Source organism: Haplochromis burtoni, unplaced genomic scaffold (genome assembly GCF_018398535.1).
Source record: "Haplochromis burtoni strain Fernald_Lab_line unplaced genomic scaffold, NCSU_Asbu1 Contig_225, whole genome shotgun sequence".
Taxonomy (NCBI): Eukaryota; Metazoa; Chordata; class Actinopteri; order Cichliformes; family Cichlidae; genus Haplochromis; species Haplochromis burtoni.
The window spans coordinates 640,975-655,521 of record NW_024582586.1 but is presented as its reverse complement, the minus strand read 5'-3'; the positions used below and the strand labels follow the sequence as shown (position 1 = coordinate 655,521).

The window sequence follows — 14,547 nt, the reverse complement described above, 5'->3', positions numbered from 1 at the left end:
GTACAAATACGTACACATATGACATACAGGTAAAGTGCTTGCAATGTACCCATCTCAACAATGTACACATGTAACGTGCATGTAATATACATGTAATCCCTATAACATTTACCATGTAATCCCTATAACATACACATATAATGTATATGTAATGCACACATGAGGTACAGATAATTTTAACAATGTACCCATAAAATGTACATGTACCCTACACATGTCTAAACTTGTAAATGTAACATACATATAATGGATATGTATAAAGTGTGTAATGTGTAAGGTACACATAATATTGTCATTGATTTTGAGATCAGCTACTGATCACAGTGTACACCTTTAAAGCATCATCAGCCAGTGATTCTTCCTGTATTGACCAATCTGAAACCAATATTTATACCATATAAAATGTCCTCTCAGTTCTTCTCTACCTCCTGACCACACTAAGCTCATTGCTCATGCTCGCTGACTCATGCTCATTCATGTTGATTTCAAAAGTGCTGAATGGGGTTTAGGTGAATCAAATTCTTCTACACCAAAAAGACTGAGCTTTTTTCTTTTCTTTTCTTTAACATATTATGTCACAATTGAATTGCTATGTTGAAACGGATAAACACAGAATGCCGTGTGGAAAACATTTCTTTACTCAAAGGCAGTTTGGAGAGGACAGAGGTTCAAGATGAGGTCAGTCAAGAAAAGTTTGAAGCAATCCTAAAGCACCTGCGGCAAAAAGCCCTTCAGACTAAACAAACGTCAAAAGGATAACATCTAGACAGGTGCAAAATGAGCCGGGGGGGGGGGGATTCAGACAGCTCATCCCAGCTGAACTGATAACAGTCCTTAACTTCCACTATGAGAATGGGAAGAATTATATAGGGGTCTGAATCTGGCTTTCTCTCTTCAGGCAGGTAGTGAATCTGTGGCACCCAGACAAGTTCAGACAGGATCATGTTTAATCTTTCGCTGTATATGTAGGCATACAGTATTTTCTTTTTCAAACAAGGAGTTCCTTTTCATACTAAAAAAATTATAAAGGGATAAAATATTTATTTCAGTAAATTTTACTGATTTTTTTGGATTAAATTCCGCATGATTTCATGATTTATTTATTTATTTATTTATGTGAAGAAAGTTAAAGGTCCGCAGTCACTCATACTTTAAAGATGAAATCGTGTTATCTGGTTAAAACATGTGATTCATTGTGAGGACAGATGTTTCCATATTTGCATAAGACAAAACAGCGGAGTAAATACTCAACATCTTTCCCAAAAATGAGAGATCGTAGATTAGCATATATCATATTTAATTAAGTTTCCACGTTTTTGTCTTTTTTTTTTTTTTTCCTCCATCCTCACGCATGCTCAGTGTCTATCTTCGGCTGATTCACATCAGCAGCATCGTTGGAGATCCAGCGGTCCGACAGCACATGGATCCCCAGTGAGAACCTCGAGCTCTCCGGCCAGGAGGGGTAAGACTGCGTCCTTCATTGCTTGTAAAGTCGGTTACAGCAAAAGAAGGAGGCTGTGAGGAAAGAGAAAGATCACCGTAGCTGAAGTGCGATGGAGAAAAAGTGTGAAATGGACTGAGAGGCTCCATGGCCGCGATGACTCACTGGTGTTCAGTGCCGGCGGTTAGTTTGCGTCTGTGAGTTGAAATGACCGCCGTGCCTTATGTTGCTGCCCGTTTAGAAGAAATGTCGGCAGTGAGATTGAGTGCGACCTTTTTTCTTTTCCCGTTTCAATGTGAGCATTCAATGAATTTGAAATCATATTTCCTGCATCGGTGTACTCCAGTAAATAGCCTGTTGCATTCTTTTTAGCATTATAAGAAACGGTCATATAAAAAGTGTTTGGGGTTTTTTTGTTGGTTTTTTTAACTTGTCTGGAAAGCTGAGACAAGCTTACTAGCACCATGGACAGCTCCTTGTTTTAACGACCCTTGTGATTATGTAGGCCATACCATTAAAAACAACAACAACAAAAACAACAACAGTAGTAAGAACAGTAAGCAAGGTCAATAGTGTTCAATTCTGATTTTAACAATAAGTGTTTAGTTGGGTTAAACCAGGCTGCTGGTTTACTGGTGGTTACAAGGGTATTTAAAAGTAGAATGGGAGGCAGAGCCTTCAGCTTTCAGGCCCCTCTTTAGTGGAACCAGCTCCCAGTTTGGTTTTGGACAGACACCCTCTCGACTTTTAAGATGAAGCTTAAATGTCTTTTCTGATAAAGCTTATAGTTAGGGCTGGATCAGGTGATCCTGAAATCTGCCTTAGCTATGCTGCAGTAGGCCTGGGCTGCCGGGGGCTTCCCATGATGCACTGAGTATTTCTTCTTCACCTATTTTCACTTTTCTCTCGCTGTCATTGCTATTCTCTGGCTCCCTTCCACTGTCTTCCACCCCTCACCTCCAACTGTTCACAGCAGATGGCCGCCCCTCCCTGAGCCTGAGGTTTCCTCCTGTTAAAAGGGAGGTTTTTTTTTCTTCCCACTGCCCCCAAGCACATGCTCATAGGTGTTTAAGTGATTGTTTGGTGTTTTCTTTCTACTATTGTATTTATATATTTTATAGGCAAGGCAAGGCAAGGCAAATTTATTTGTATAGCACAATTCAACAACAAGGTGATTCAAAGTGCTTTACAGAGACATTAGAAACAAAAACAAATAAAAAACATGATTTAAAATTGATTAAAACAAGCAAACAAACAAACTAACTAAACACACACATTTCACACCTGTTCGCGCGATCTGAACCCTTATCGTAAGGGGAGCTACCAGTCCTTCTGCGGACGAGCTACTTTCTATTTTAAATTCCCTGAATTTAAAATACTCTCTAGACCCAGTCTAGACCCAGTTGGGGAGCTACCCAGAGCTCTAAACCCACTTAACAAACAAACAAACAAATAAAACAGTATATAAAATCAAAACAGATAAAATCAGAACAGTAGATAAAATCAGTAGTTAAAGTTTTGAAATTTAAGCTTAACAAACAAACAAAACAGTATATAAAATCAAAACAGATAAAATCAGAAATAGATAAGATCAGTAGTTAGTGTAAGTTTTTAAATTTAAGCTTAAAAGTGTGGATTTGGTGCTTTATTCAAATGCAGCTGAGAACAGGCGAGTCTTCAACCTGGATTTAAATAAACTGAGTGTTTCAGCTGATCTGAGGCTTTCTGGGAGTTTGTTCCAGATATAAGGAGCATAAAAGCTGAATGCAGCTTCTCCGTGTCTGGTTCTGACTCTGGGAACTGATAAAAGACCGGATCCAGATGACCTGAGGGATCTGGAAGGTTCATACTGGGTCAGGAGGTCACTGATGTATTTTGGTCCTAAACCATTCAGAGCTTTATAGACCAGCATCAGAACTTTAAAGTCTATCCTCTGACAGACAGGCAGCCAGTGTAAAGACCTCAGAGCTGGACTGATGTGGTCCACTTTTTTGGTCTTAGTGAGGACTCGAGCAGCAGAGTTCTGAATGAGCTGTAGTTGTCTGACTGATTTTTTAGGTAGACCTGTAAAGATGCTGTTACAGTAATCAAGCCTGCTAAAGATGAATGCATGGACTAGTTTTATACTTATAACTTATAAATAAAGCTGAATTGAATTGAATCTTAGAACTTATAATGAAGAATATCAGTGGACTTCCACGTACGTAGAGGACTGCTTTGTCAGTTTTTGTTAAAAAGTTTTCATTGAGCCTTAGGTCTCAGTCAGACAGCACTAGAGACCAGTCAGTGAATCCCTGACAACTGCTCTGGGGAAAAATGTCTATTTCCCAACACGTTGCTGAAAGTTTAGTCACAAATAGGGTGATGAACCAAAAACCTCCTTGTGAGTGCTTTTATCACTATCACATTGCTGCACTTGCCTGTAGTGTTTATGGAAAATGGCCACTTGTCTCCAAACACTCGCTGATTAACCACCAAGTGGTACTGAAACTTGAAAAATGCAACAAAAACCGGAGAGCCTTCAAAGTAAAAGTTGGGCCTTAGAACTGAAACTACTATGTTTTAAAAGCCCTGCACATACCATCAACCACCACAACGAGACAATCCTTTAACTCTGCTTTCAGTGTCTAGTTTTAGTTTAGCCCTTTAGCTTTATTCATTGAGGACCATCTCGGGGATGCCCTCTTCTCCACCTCTGGCTTTATTATAGGCAATTTCAGCACAGTGGGATTAATCAGAAGTGGCTCCCGTAGCTCTGACCTTACTAGTGCTTCAAAGTGTTCCTATTTAAAATTACTAGAGTATCAGTGTTTTAAAATTTAATTAACCAAAACGAACAAACAGTAAACTTTGAGTTATTGTGTTATGAGTGGCTTTTTTTTTTTATCTTAAAGCATAGCTGAATTATTGAGCAGTGGTGAATGAACTACTGAGCTCCCTTACATAAATAAAAACACCATTAGCACTGCCCTGCAATCAAAATTTTGCTAATGTAAAATTAAACTTCCCAGTATTCCAAATGTAGATAAAAAATTTTAAATATAAGCGCTCCAATTTTATACACTTGTTTATCATTAGATTTTTAATACTGCATCAAGTCAGACATGGTATTTTATAGCATTATAATTAATATTGCAACACGAAAAAGTGGGATAATAATAAATAACCAGTAACTATAGTTGTTATGTGAGTATATTATGAGATAAAAATATGCCCTTGTATACAGCCCCACAATGTTTCTGTTTCAATGTTTCTATGCATACACCATGTATATAGTTTACTCACATATATGTATACATATATATTGCTTTTTTCCCATTTCTATATTATTTCCTTTACTTTTGCACCTTTGTTGTCCACCTACTCAGTTTCGCTGTGCAAGAAACTGCACAATGACAATAAATGCTCAAAAGTCTAAAGATGCTGCCACAAATGTGAAGGTTAGTAAATGTAATTGGTTTGTAATCACTGCTCTGCAGACACATTTAAAAGTAAAGGTGGAAATAAAAATATGTATTTGTTATTTTCTGAATTTGTGTTTTAGGGGGCTCATACGTCTAACTATCTCAACTTTACAATCAATTAAGGGTAATGTTCCAGTGAAAGATAAAACAGGGTATCAAACCATAGAAATAGACCCTTGGCTGGCAAAGTCTTCCCTTATTGAATTGTTTATTTGAAAGAAAATGTAGGCAAATGCTTTGCAAAACCCTTTTTCTCAGTGCTTTACATAGGATAAGATAAAAACATGCTGGGCATCATGTTCAGCTCCAGCATGCTTTCTTTGTGTCTTAGTTTTATTTTTATCATATCAACTTACAGCTATAAAGACACCAAACAGAGATGTGGTATATTGGATCACTTTTATTAGTAACTCATTCTTTTCAGCTTAAGCAGCAAAGGAAGGTAATAATGTAACGTTACCTGAACAGGAAGTTCTTTCCGTCATTTGGTCATTTCAAATTTAGTCATCAGGATTGATACTGCAGTCGGATTAGACCGCTGCTGTGCTACAGACTGAGTTCTGGCGTTTGTGCACAGCTCAGGGAAACAGTTTGAAGAATGAAATAAATCAACCCAACAGCCTTAGGAGAATAACAACAGAGGGACATGAATACAGTGTACACGCACTTGCATATGTGTGACTCATCCGTGGGTGGTGATAGAGTCACCTCAGGGCCGCGGTGGCCGTCAATCGTTCACATGCGGCAACAATAACTGGGGCAACCTGAAGACACGGGTGAAGGATTTATGACGAGTCTCTACAGGGAGGGAAGGTTTTTATTGCAGGGAATCCATATTCAGCAGATAAACAATGTCTGTGTTCACAGCCAGGCAGCTGATATGTACACAAATCAGTCTGTTCAGAAGTACGGCTGGCTGTGTATCACCATTCTTATCGTATGAATTTCTATCTTTATTGTAGGTGTACAAGGAGAGAGATGGCTCTGTGCTCCGAGGCCTGTGCTTCTGGCTCAGGAGGAGAATCCTCCGGCAGTGAGGTGAGCTGCGCTAACACCGGTGATCATTCTGATCTGATTACAGCTGAAGTAGTGATTTTGGAGTTAGGCAGATGACAGGAAGCTCTCATAAAGAAAATGTTTGCGTGAAAGTCAGTGTAACAATAACAAAGTTGCAGCAAAAATAGTCTGAACATACCTGCTAATTACTTTGGCACTGTGACTGACGGATTGATAACTATATCTTGGAAACTAAGATAAATTAAAATATATACCAAACAAGTTGGCTCTACTCTGAGCCCATCACAGATGGCTGTACTTCTCACCTTATCTCAAAGGGAGAGACCAGCCACACTTCGAAGGAAGCTCATTTCTGTCACTTGCTTCCGCAATCTCATTCTTTCGGTCACTACCCACAGCTGGTGACCATAGGTGAGGGTAGGGTCGCAGATCGACCGGTAAATAACCTTAGAGATAAAGTGAGGAGTGGCCCTCTCTTTACCACGACGGACCAGTACAGCGTCCACATCACTGTAGCTGCAGCACCGATCCATCTGTCAATCTCCCGCTTCCTTCTCCCGTCACTTGTGAACAAGACCCCAAGATACTTAAACTCTTCCACTTGGGGCAAGAGCTCGTCCCTGACCCGGAGTGGGCACTCCACCCTTTTCCGACTGAGGACCATGGCCTCAGATTTGGAGGTGCTGATTCTCATTCCCACCGCTTCACACTCGGCCACGAACCATTCCAGTGCAAGCTGGAGGCCCTCACCTGATGAAGCCAACAGAACCACATCATCCGTGAAAAGCAGAGATCAGATGCTGAGACCAACTAAGCGAAAGCCTTCCGCCACTTGGCTATGCCTAGAAATTCAGTCCATAAAAATTACGATGATTCATGTGTTTATTTCAAATGTGATTTTTTTTCTCTCGTTTTGGTCACAACTTCCTTCCAGGCAGGTTCAAGCTGTCTTCGTTTTGGGGTTCGTTCCTATCTGCACCACTTCTATGAAGAGTGCTCCTCCTCCATGTGGGAGAGAGACCCGGAGGATCGGGGGTTCGTCCAGAGCCAGAGGTCAGCCCTGTGGTGGAACTCAGCAGTCTGGAAGGTAAAGCTACTGTTCTCTGTACATACCATGACATGGTTTTCAAATGTTTCCTGTGGCACAATAAAGTGCTACATTTCCTCTTTTACTGTGTTTCTGGTACTAAAATTTTAATTCCAAAAATAATATTGATAATATTAACTTGACCTCGGATCATTATAAGACTCACAGCTGCATCAAATAATTCAGGGGATGAATTCTTTTATGAGGCTTACGGTGTAAAATAAAATTAGATGTGGTCCTTTCACAGCTAAATCCATGAAAAGTTAAAATCAATATACATTTTTACTTCATTGGCTTTTCAGTCGAATTGACTTTTGAGTTCTTCCACATAAAACTGGACAGCCCTCATCTTCACACATTGATGCCCTTGTCACTGTCAGCCCCCTGGTGCCCTGAGGAGTGAATGTGTCACCACTGTGACACATGGTGTCTCTTACTGGCAGTTTGCAGCTGCCAGCAGTGAGCTTCACTGGTGTAATAACTCTGCAAAGTGTCTATATTGTTTATATTTATATATTTAGGTATAATTACAGAAATTAAACCATCATTACATATTTTTACAACTGTGGCCAAATACAGGGGCACTTTATTTCTGCAATACTAGTTAGTTTCTCGTATAAACTGATGCTTTAGATCACAGGTGTCAAACTCCAGTCCTCGATGGCTGGTGTCCTGATACTTTTCCATGTGTCCCTGCTGCAACACACCTAAATATATTTAGTAGGTCATTAGCACGACTCTATAGAACTTGACTGCATGCTGAGGTGGTAATTCAGCTATTTGATTCATGTTACAGCAGCTCGTGAGTGAATGAACATGGTGCAATAAAAGTATTTTTAGAAGTACATTTTCCCAAACTCTTACATTTACGTACATTTATTTAAATTTACTTAAGTAGGGTTAGGGGTTACCAGGGACACATTTAAAAGTTTCAGGACACCGGCCCTCAAGGACTGGAGTTTGACACCCCTGCTTTATATCCTTCAATAACATTTCTGCTGGGCTAAGGTCATTGGTTTGACTCCTTCCTTTAAAAGCAAATGATTTATATATCTTTTTTTTTTTTTATTCAGGTATCAGATAAATGTCTGGACATTTTTAATTACAACATGCTAGTAAACTTCAGAAAACTGATTGTTCCATTGATAACAAGCTGTCAGACTTAGCAAAATGAGCCCAAATCATGACACTACCTCCACCATAGATGGTTTCATAGATGATATAAGGTTGTCATGTTGTAATCGTGTGTTTTCTAATCTCTTGAGCCTTCCTATTTAATCCAGGAGGTTCTATTTTGGTCTGACGTGTCCCATAAAATATTTTTTCCAACAGCCTTCTGGCTTCTCCAGGTGACCTGTAGTATTATTGTTGAATGTCATTCTGATGTTGGACTGATAAAAATGATTAGCTGGTGTTTAAAAAGGCCTTTTGCTGTTTAGCTGTTACCCTGGGCTCCTTTGTGACTTTCTATTGATCTTGATCTTGCTGGTTCGTATACATACAGGGAAAAACCCAACAATTTTATGACCCCCTTTGGCAACAGTGGGAAGGAGAAACTCCCTTTTAACAGGAAGAAACCTCTGGCAGAACCAGGCTCAGGGAGGTGTGGGGCCATCTGATTGCTCGGTTGAGTCCAAAGTCTCCATCTATTAAAATCGATTAAAATTTGGCATACGTCCACAAGGGTCTTCAAGGTCAACGTAATAATTTCAAAAAGTAACAAAAAATTTGATGCTTACAAATTTGGTGTGTTTTGTCAAAATATAGAAAGTACTGTATTATTGTTTCAAATATCATATTTGACCTCTGACCTTTCCTTCAAGGTCAGTAGGTCGATCTGAAGGTCAAAAAGATAATAATGATATTTACTATTTAAAATTATGTCTCTTACTGCCATTGTTTGTATGGCCGACATACAGACTTATAGGGGGTGATATATGAGGATTCCTAGTATCATGACACATTGGACCTCCGATGTCACTTTTTTCTTTCATATTCACCCCAAAATGTGTTACATCTTTTAAGAAAGTATTGTCAAGAGAACGAGAATGAGCTGGCTATGTACTTAGAAATCAACTGTAGAATCATTATCTGATAAGCCGAAGCCAATGTCCATTTATTTATCTATTATTTTCTTCATTACCTACTCCTACATAATGTTTGTGTAATTAAAGCATTCATCCATCATGCTGTCCTTTTCTAATTTTTAGTGCACTGCAAACATGTTAAAGCACAAAGGAAAGAAAGCACAATACTATTCCCTTAAAAGTAAATGTTGCCCAGAGAGTAAGCTGCCTTGGCAGAGGTTTGTGCTCTCAGGGTTGTATAATTTTGCATCATTTTCCCAAATACACGAATGGCCAAATATTATACTTTTTTAATCATTGTTTTTCTTCTACTTTGAGGTGAAATTCTGCTGATGTTTCAGGTTGAAAACAACAGAAACTTCTCTCTGCGACTTTACTCATATAATGTAGTGCATACAGTGCATTTTTAAGCTTCATGATGAACAGCAGTCATGTGCTGGTATTTGTAAAGCAGCGGGATTCCAGGTCAGCACGTGTGGCAATTGGGATTTTTCTGCATTACAAACAACAAAATGACCTTTCTTAACAAGTAGTGAAGAGCACCGAGCAAACAGGGCCACCTATACAAAAAATTAAATAGCCATATCTGCAAAAATGACCACCTCAGCTTCCTTTCTTTACCCTGTCTATCCTTAGGTGTCCTTGGCCCTGGGTGTCCTCATCTTGACTGCAGGTATTGCCACACTGTCGGTCGGCTACTCCACTCCTCCCAAAATCGAGTCGTTCGGAGAGGGAGATCTGTTCTTCGTGGACACGCAGGCCATCAGCTTTAACAAGGGGCTGCATCTCAGCGCCGCAGCCGGGATTGGGCTCTCCTGCCTCGGCTCTGCCCTGGCTGCAATGGGGGTTGTTGTTTGGATCCTCCCCAAGGCCAACTTGAAAGAGAGGCTGTCCCACAGACCAGGGGGAGTGGAAGGGAGAAGAGAGTGTGGGTCAAAGTGGAGGGGGTTTAAGGATGTTAGGGATGTGGTCACTAAGCCACCTGGTTCAGAGGAGGGGAAGGTGCCCTTTACTTTGTCGAAGGTGGAAAATGTGCAGCCCGCTTCTTAAAAAAGATCACGACTGAGCTATAAGGCTTTTGTTCTAGTCCTGGGGCCTTTTTTCTTTTTTTGCATGGTCTTAACTTCTTGTCTTACCTCTGTCAAAGGAAATGTGTTATTTCAACATGCAGATTGTTCAGATGGAGGCTGTTTTGTCACCTCAGTATTACAGTTAGACCCCTGCTGTTTGATTGGATTGGACTGGATTGGATTGATTAGCCTCTCTGTAGTTCTAGGGATGTGATTTTGATTACAAGCACCAGTCAAGAAAACCCACATATATTATGATTTAGTGAAAAAAACACATTAGAGGATGTTAAAAAACTAAAAAAAAAAACCCTCAGATTTACACTACACATATAAAACCTACATTTGTTGTTTGTTTTTTTAAAGATACATAGCAATGATCTGAAATGGCAAGAAGAGCCAAATCCTCTCCCCTCCCCCACGGCAAGGAGCGAAGCCTTGCATGAAGCATGAAGAGAGTTTTGAGGGTCTGGACAGACTGGCCTTTTCCCTCCGAGTGGCTCTAATCTTACAAATATGTCATTCAACTCGATGCCAACAGTGTTTTGGGAACATTTAACACTCTTTTCCAACCGTCTTTTGTTATCTGCACCGAGGCTGCCAAACCAACAAATCATTGTTTATTTAGAGCTGATGAATAAAACATTTTCAATCAGCTTCATGATTGGGCTTTTTGCACATGAAATCATTCAGTGTCATTTTGTCGTTCAGAGTGATGCCCAGGTACCTGTAATGGCTCACTATCTAGGTGTAGCTGTGGATTCGATGAAAGTGGGTGCAGAGACAGAAAGATTTCAGAGAAAGCTCCTCTTTTGTTTCTGAGTGAGTATATGTCATCGCACAAACTGACAAAATTATCTGAAGCTGTACCACGGTTCACTTCATGGTTTGAAAGAGGCTGATAATCACCAACGATACCAACGCTGGTGTTGTTGCTGGATCGATACTAGAACGATAGGACCGATAATGTGTCTGTGTTGCACAGCACTGCAAAGAACCTCAGTCCAAACGTTAATAGTCATTGCAAAAATAACAAAGTGAACAAAACACACCCGTGTGGTGATCCTGTTGAACTGTAGACATGATAAAAGATGGACGTCCGTACCGTGACTTCATCAAGCCTCCAGATTAGCACTTTTGGCATCTTGGTGTTTTCAAACTGGATGCGCCCACTGATTGATAGCTCTGACCACGAAACTGTACGCTTACAAGTCATTAGCCAATACTTCATAACATTTTCTGAAACTTAAAATGACCATAATTTACTAAATGAACTTGCTCTTTTCAATATGCCTAAAAAAACAAGTGATTGAACCAGTAAGCTCACAGCTATCACCTCCTTGTAGTGAAAAGACTGCAGGTTCAAGGCCCATCCAGCACTATGTCCATCTTTAGGGTTGTCATCAGGGCTTCAGACAAGGTGTCATCTGACCTCATTTTCAGTAACCCAACATATAGTACATTTGCAGTATTTCAGAAAGCCTGTGTGTTTAATATGAGACTGGATGCTGTCAAATAATGAAAAGAAGTCATAAGCATGAACATAAGTGTGTCTTCTTGACCACCGACCAGATCCAGAAATGTGGTGTGGCATCTACTGCCTCCATCTTTACTTCTCTTTGTTTAATATGTTGAAAAGCTTTCAGAGAAGGTAAGCTGTAGAGGTATTTCTAGGCCCCAAGACTTGAACCATAAGGCACGTAGTTATCTTAAACACCTCATAGTGCAGCATAGAGACATAGCTGTTGACCGGGTAGACTGTGTTTGTCCACTAGCATTAAGAAAATACACTCAGTTCTTAGAAATGTATGTTTTTATTCCTCCTATTTCATGTTGTTTTTGCCTTGTGTTTTGTATTTTTTTAAATAGTGGTACTGGCTTTCAAAGTACTTAGTGATGATGGTGATGATGTTGTATGAACCGCACGTGAATCCTGGCTCTCCACTCATAAAGAGAATCATTAACAATTATGTACCTGCAGCTACACACATCTACACATACGCTCAGCCTGCTGTGTTGAACACAGTCACACGCACTCTCACCCACACACCCACACGCACAGACGCGCAGTAATTTGTGCTCCATTGACAGTATCACCTCCCTTCTCCACACTGTAATCTGGCTGCGTAATTGCCTGCAATCTGTGTCTCCAGGCAACAGTTGGGCTTCAAGTGCTCTATTTTGAACTCCGAACAAAGACCCTTTTCTGATTGGTCCCTCACGTCCCCTCTCGTTATTTTTACTCCAATCAGATTTTGTGTTTACAGGCGGACACAGTAGCAGCGAGTGAGTGGTGAAGGGCTGAGGTGAGAGGAATTTGCACTGGCACCTTAGAAGCCCCCTGTCTGATTAGGTCCTCAAATTTCAGAAAAATAGACTACAACCTAGAAAAAAAAGTATTTAAAAAAAAAGAGCAACCCCGATGTCCTGATATAATGGGAGTAATTTCACTGAGTGTTACTATTGCTGTTTCATTGTTTTGTTGTGTTACTGGTTATGGTGAAGATAATGGAGTAAAATGGGGTTTCGTGTCACTGGTGCAAAGAAAATCACCAAAATAAACTTGTGATCTGCAATTTTTAAAGTGTTTGGATCCATTTAATAAATCTGTGCCACAACGACACATATGCAAAGCTATCTTTAAACTGGAATAATTCATATTTTCTTGTCTCTCTGTTATGTCCGACTGTATTACAGCAGTTAAACCATTTATGCTTAAACACAATATTCACTTGTTGTATGTGTATGCCTAGTTGGAAGCAGGCATAGAGATATGACCTACGTGGTTTCTATGGAGCTTGTAACAATAGAGGAAATGTGTCCACTGTGTCTCATGTTTACAAGAAGGAGAGTCTTGGAGAGGTGGGGCAGAAGCAATCCACAGGATGTACAATCATGATCTGAACAAGAGATTTTGATTCTGTGTGACATACTTGTTTAACCTTACATACGTCAATCAAACCAGTAAGCGTCAAGAATTAGACTGCTGTATGCTGTATGCGGATGTCTTCTGAAGAAGAATCCCACTGGTTTGATGTTCTTTGGCTTGCTCAGGATGTCTTTCCAGTTTTTTCTTCACATTGATTTCGGAAGGAAAGCTCCCTGAATCAGAACAATGATTTATTTCCTGTTCAGCTCCTTTTTGTTTGTTATGAACTTAAGCTGCTCGGCAGTCAGTGGTCTTGCGCTGACTGCACGTCTCTATTGATGTTCTAATTTTATTATTTCAATGTGGGTGAAAGTGCCTTTTCTTTGGAATGCTCTTTCATAATTGCCACAGACTGTGAAGGGCAAATTAGCGAGACAGTGCATGCTGCTAGGCAACAAATACAACCAAGAGTGCACTCGTGCATGTTTTTTTAAGCCCAGGTGTAATAAATCATAAAGAAAGGAAAATAAAAACAGTTAGATTAGGTTTGTGAAACCAAAGTCAAGTCTAATAATTAGTCTGGATTGCTATTTTTTAAACTCATAAAATTATGGATCTTTTCTACACACTTTTACTAAGGAGACGTTTTTTTTCTTTTCTTTTTTTAATGGGTATTAAATGTTGGAACAGCTTATTGTTACTTTTAACCCATTTTAACTAATTATTTTATTAATTTTTAACAAAGTAAATATTCTGGTTTTATCCTCTTTTAGGAAATTGTTTTGGTTCTCCAAGTGATAGACCAAGCCAAGCTCCAACTAAGAGCTGAACATTGCACTGAGAAGCAGCAGCCTGCTTCTCTTTAACACATCTAACAGCACACTGTCTGTCTGCAACAAACAGATACAGCATAACTTTGTCACTTTGTCACTTGCCCCTTTGGTTCTGTCAGTAGTGCTGTGCAATACTGCAAATTGTGGTATTAATCCAATAACAAATAAATACAAGGTCACTGTTGCCAATACCAATATTGATACTGGTGCTTTTAACCTGTAAAGGCAAATTATGTAGAGGAGACCAGTGTGTGATGATTTATGAGATGAGTCATCACACATTTTAATGGCCACTAAATCACTTTGATTTTACTTTCCACAATTATTAGTTAGCACAGTAATACACAAATGCTAAAATGCCTAAAAAATAATCAGAAAAAAAGAGTTTTTCATGTATTTAGTAAGTGATTTTTTTAGAGACCTGGAATGTAAGTGTGCATGTCTCTGAAGCACTTTGGGTCAACTTTCGTTGCTTAAATGTTTAAGTGTGCTTTGGGCAATAAACAAAATAGACGTGACAGTCAACACTAAAAGGTTCAGACATTTTTAATAGTCCATGTTTGAGGTTTATTTGAACTTACAGGATAGAAACAATGTGTCATATCACATTAGTATTCATCTAATACCAATACCGGTATTGATACTATTAATATTGATACTCCCACCTCTTGTTAAGCTGATG

The 14,547-nt window shown here is 39.5% G+C and overlaps 1 protein-coding gene across 2 annotated transcripts; it reads left to right on the top strand.

Annotated features, from left to right (window-relative positions):
* The first annotated feature begins 1,355 nt into the window (after positions 1–1,355).
* On the top strand, positions 1,356–12,739 carry nrsn1l (neurensin 1-like). Of its 2 annotated transcripts, none has more exons than XM_005937270.2 (4): positions 1,356–1,462; positions 5,868–5,943; positions 6,857–7,009; positions 9,733–12,739. In XM_005937270.2, exons 2-4 carry the CDS (start codon positions 5,884–5,886, stop codon positions 10,144–10,146), a joined length of 627 nt encoding a protein of 208 aa, XP_005937332.1. In that variant the 5' UTR covers positions 1,356–1,462; positions 5,868–5,883; the 3' UTR covers positions 10,147–12,739. The 2 variants fall into 2 exon arrangements, with proteins under 2 accessions (XP_005937332.1, XP_042082675.1); XM_042226741.1 differs by lacking the exon at positions 1,356–1,462 and adding an exon at positions 1,469–1,638.
* The last annotated feature ends 1,808 nt before the right edge of the window (positions 12,740–14,547 follow it).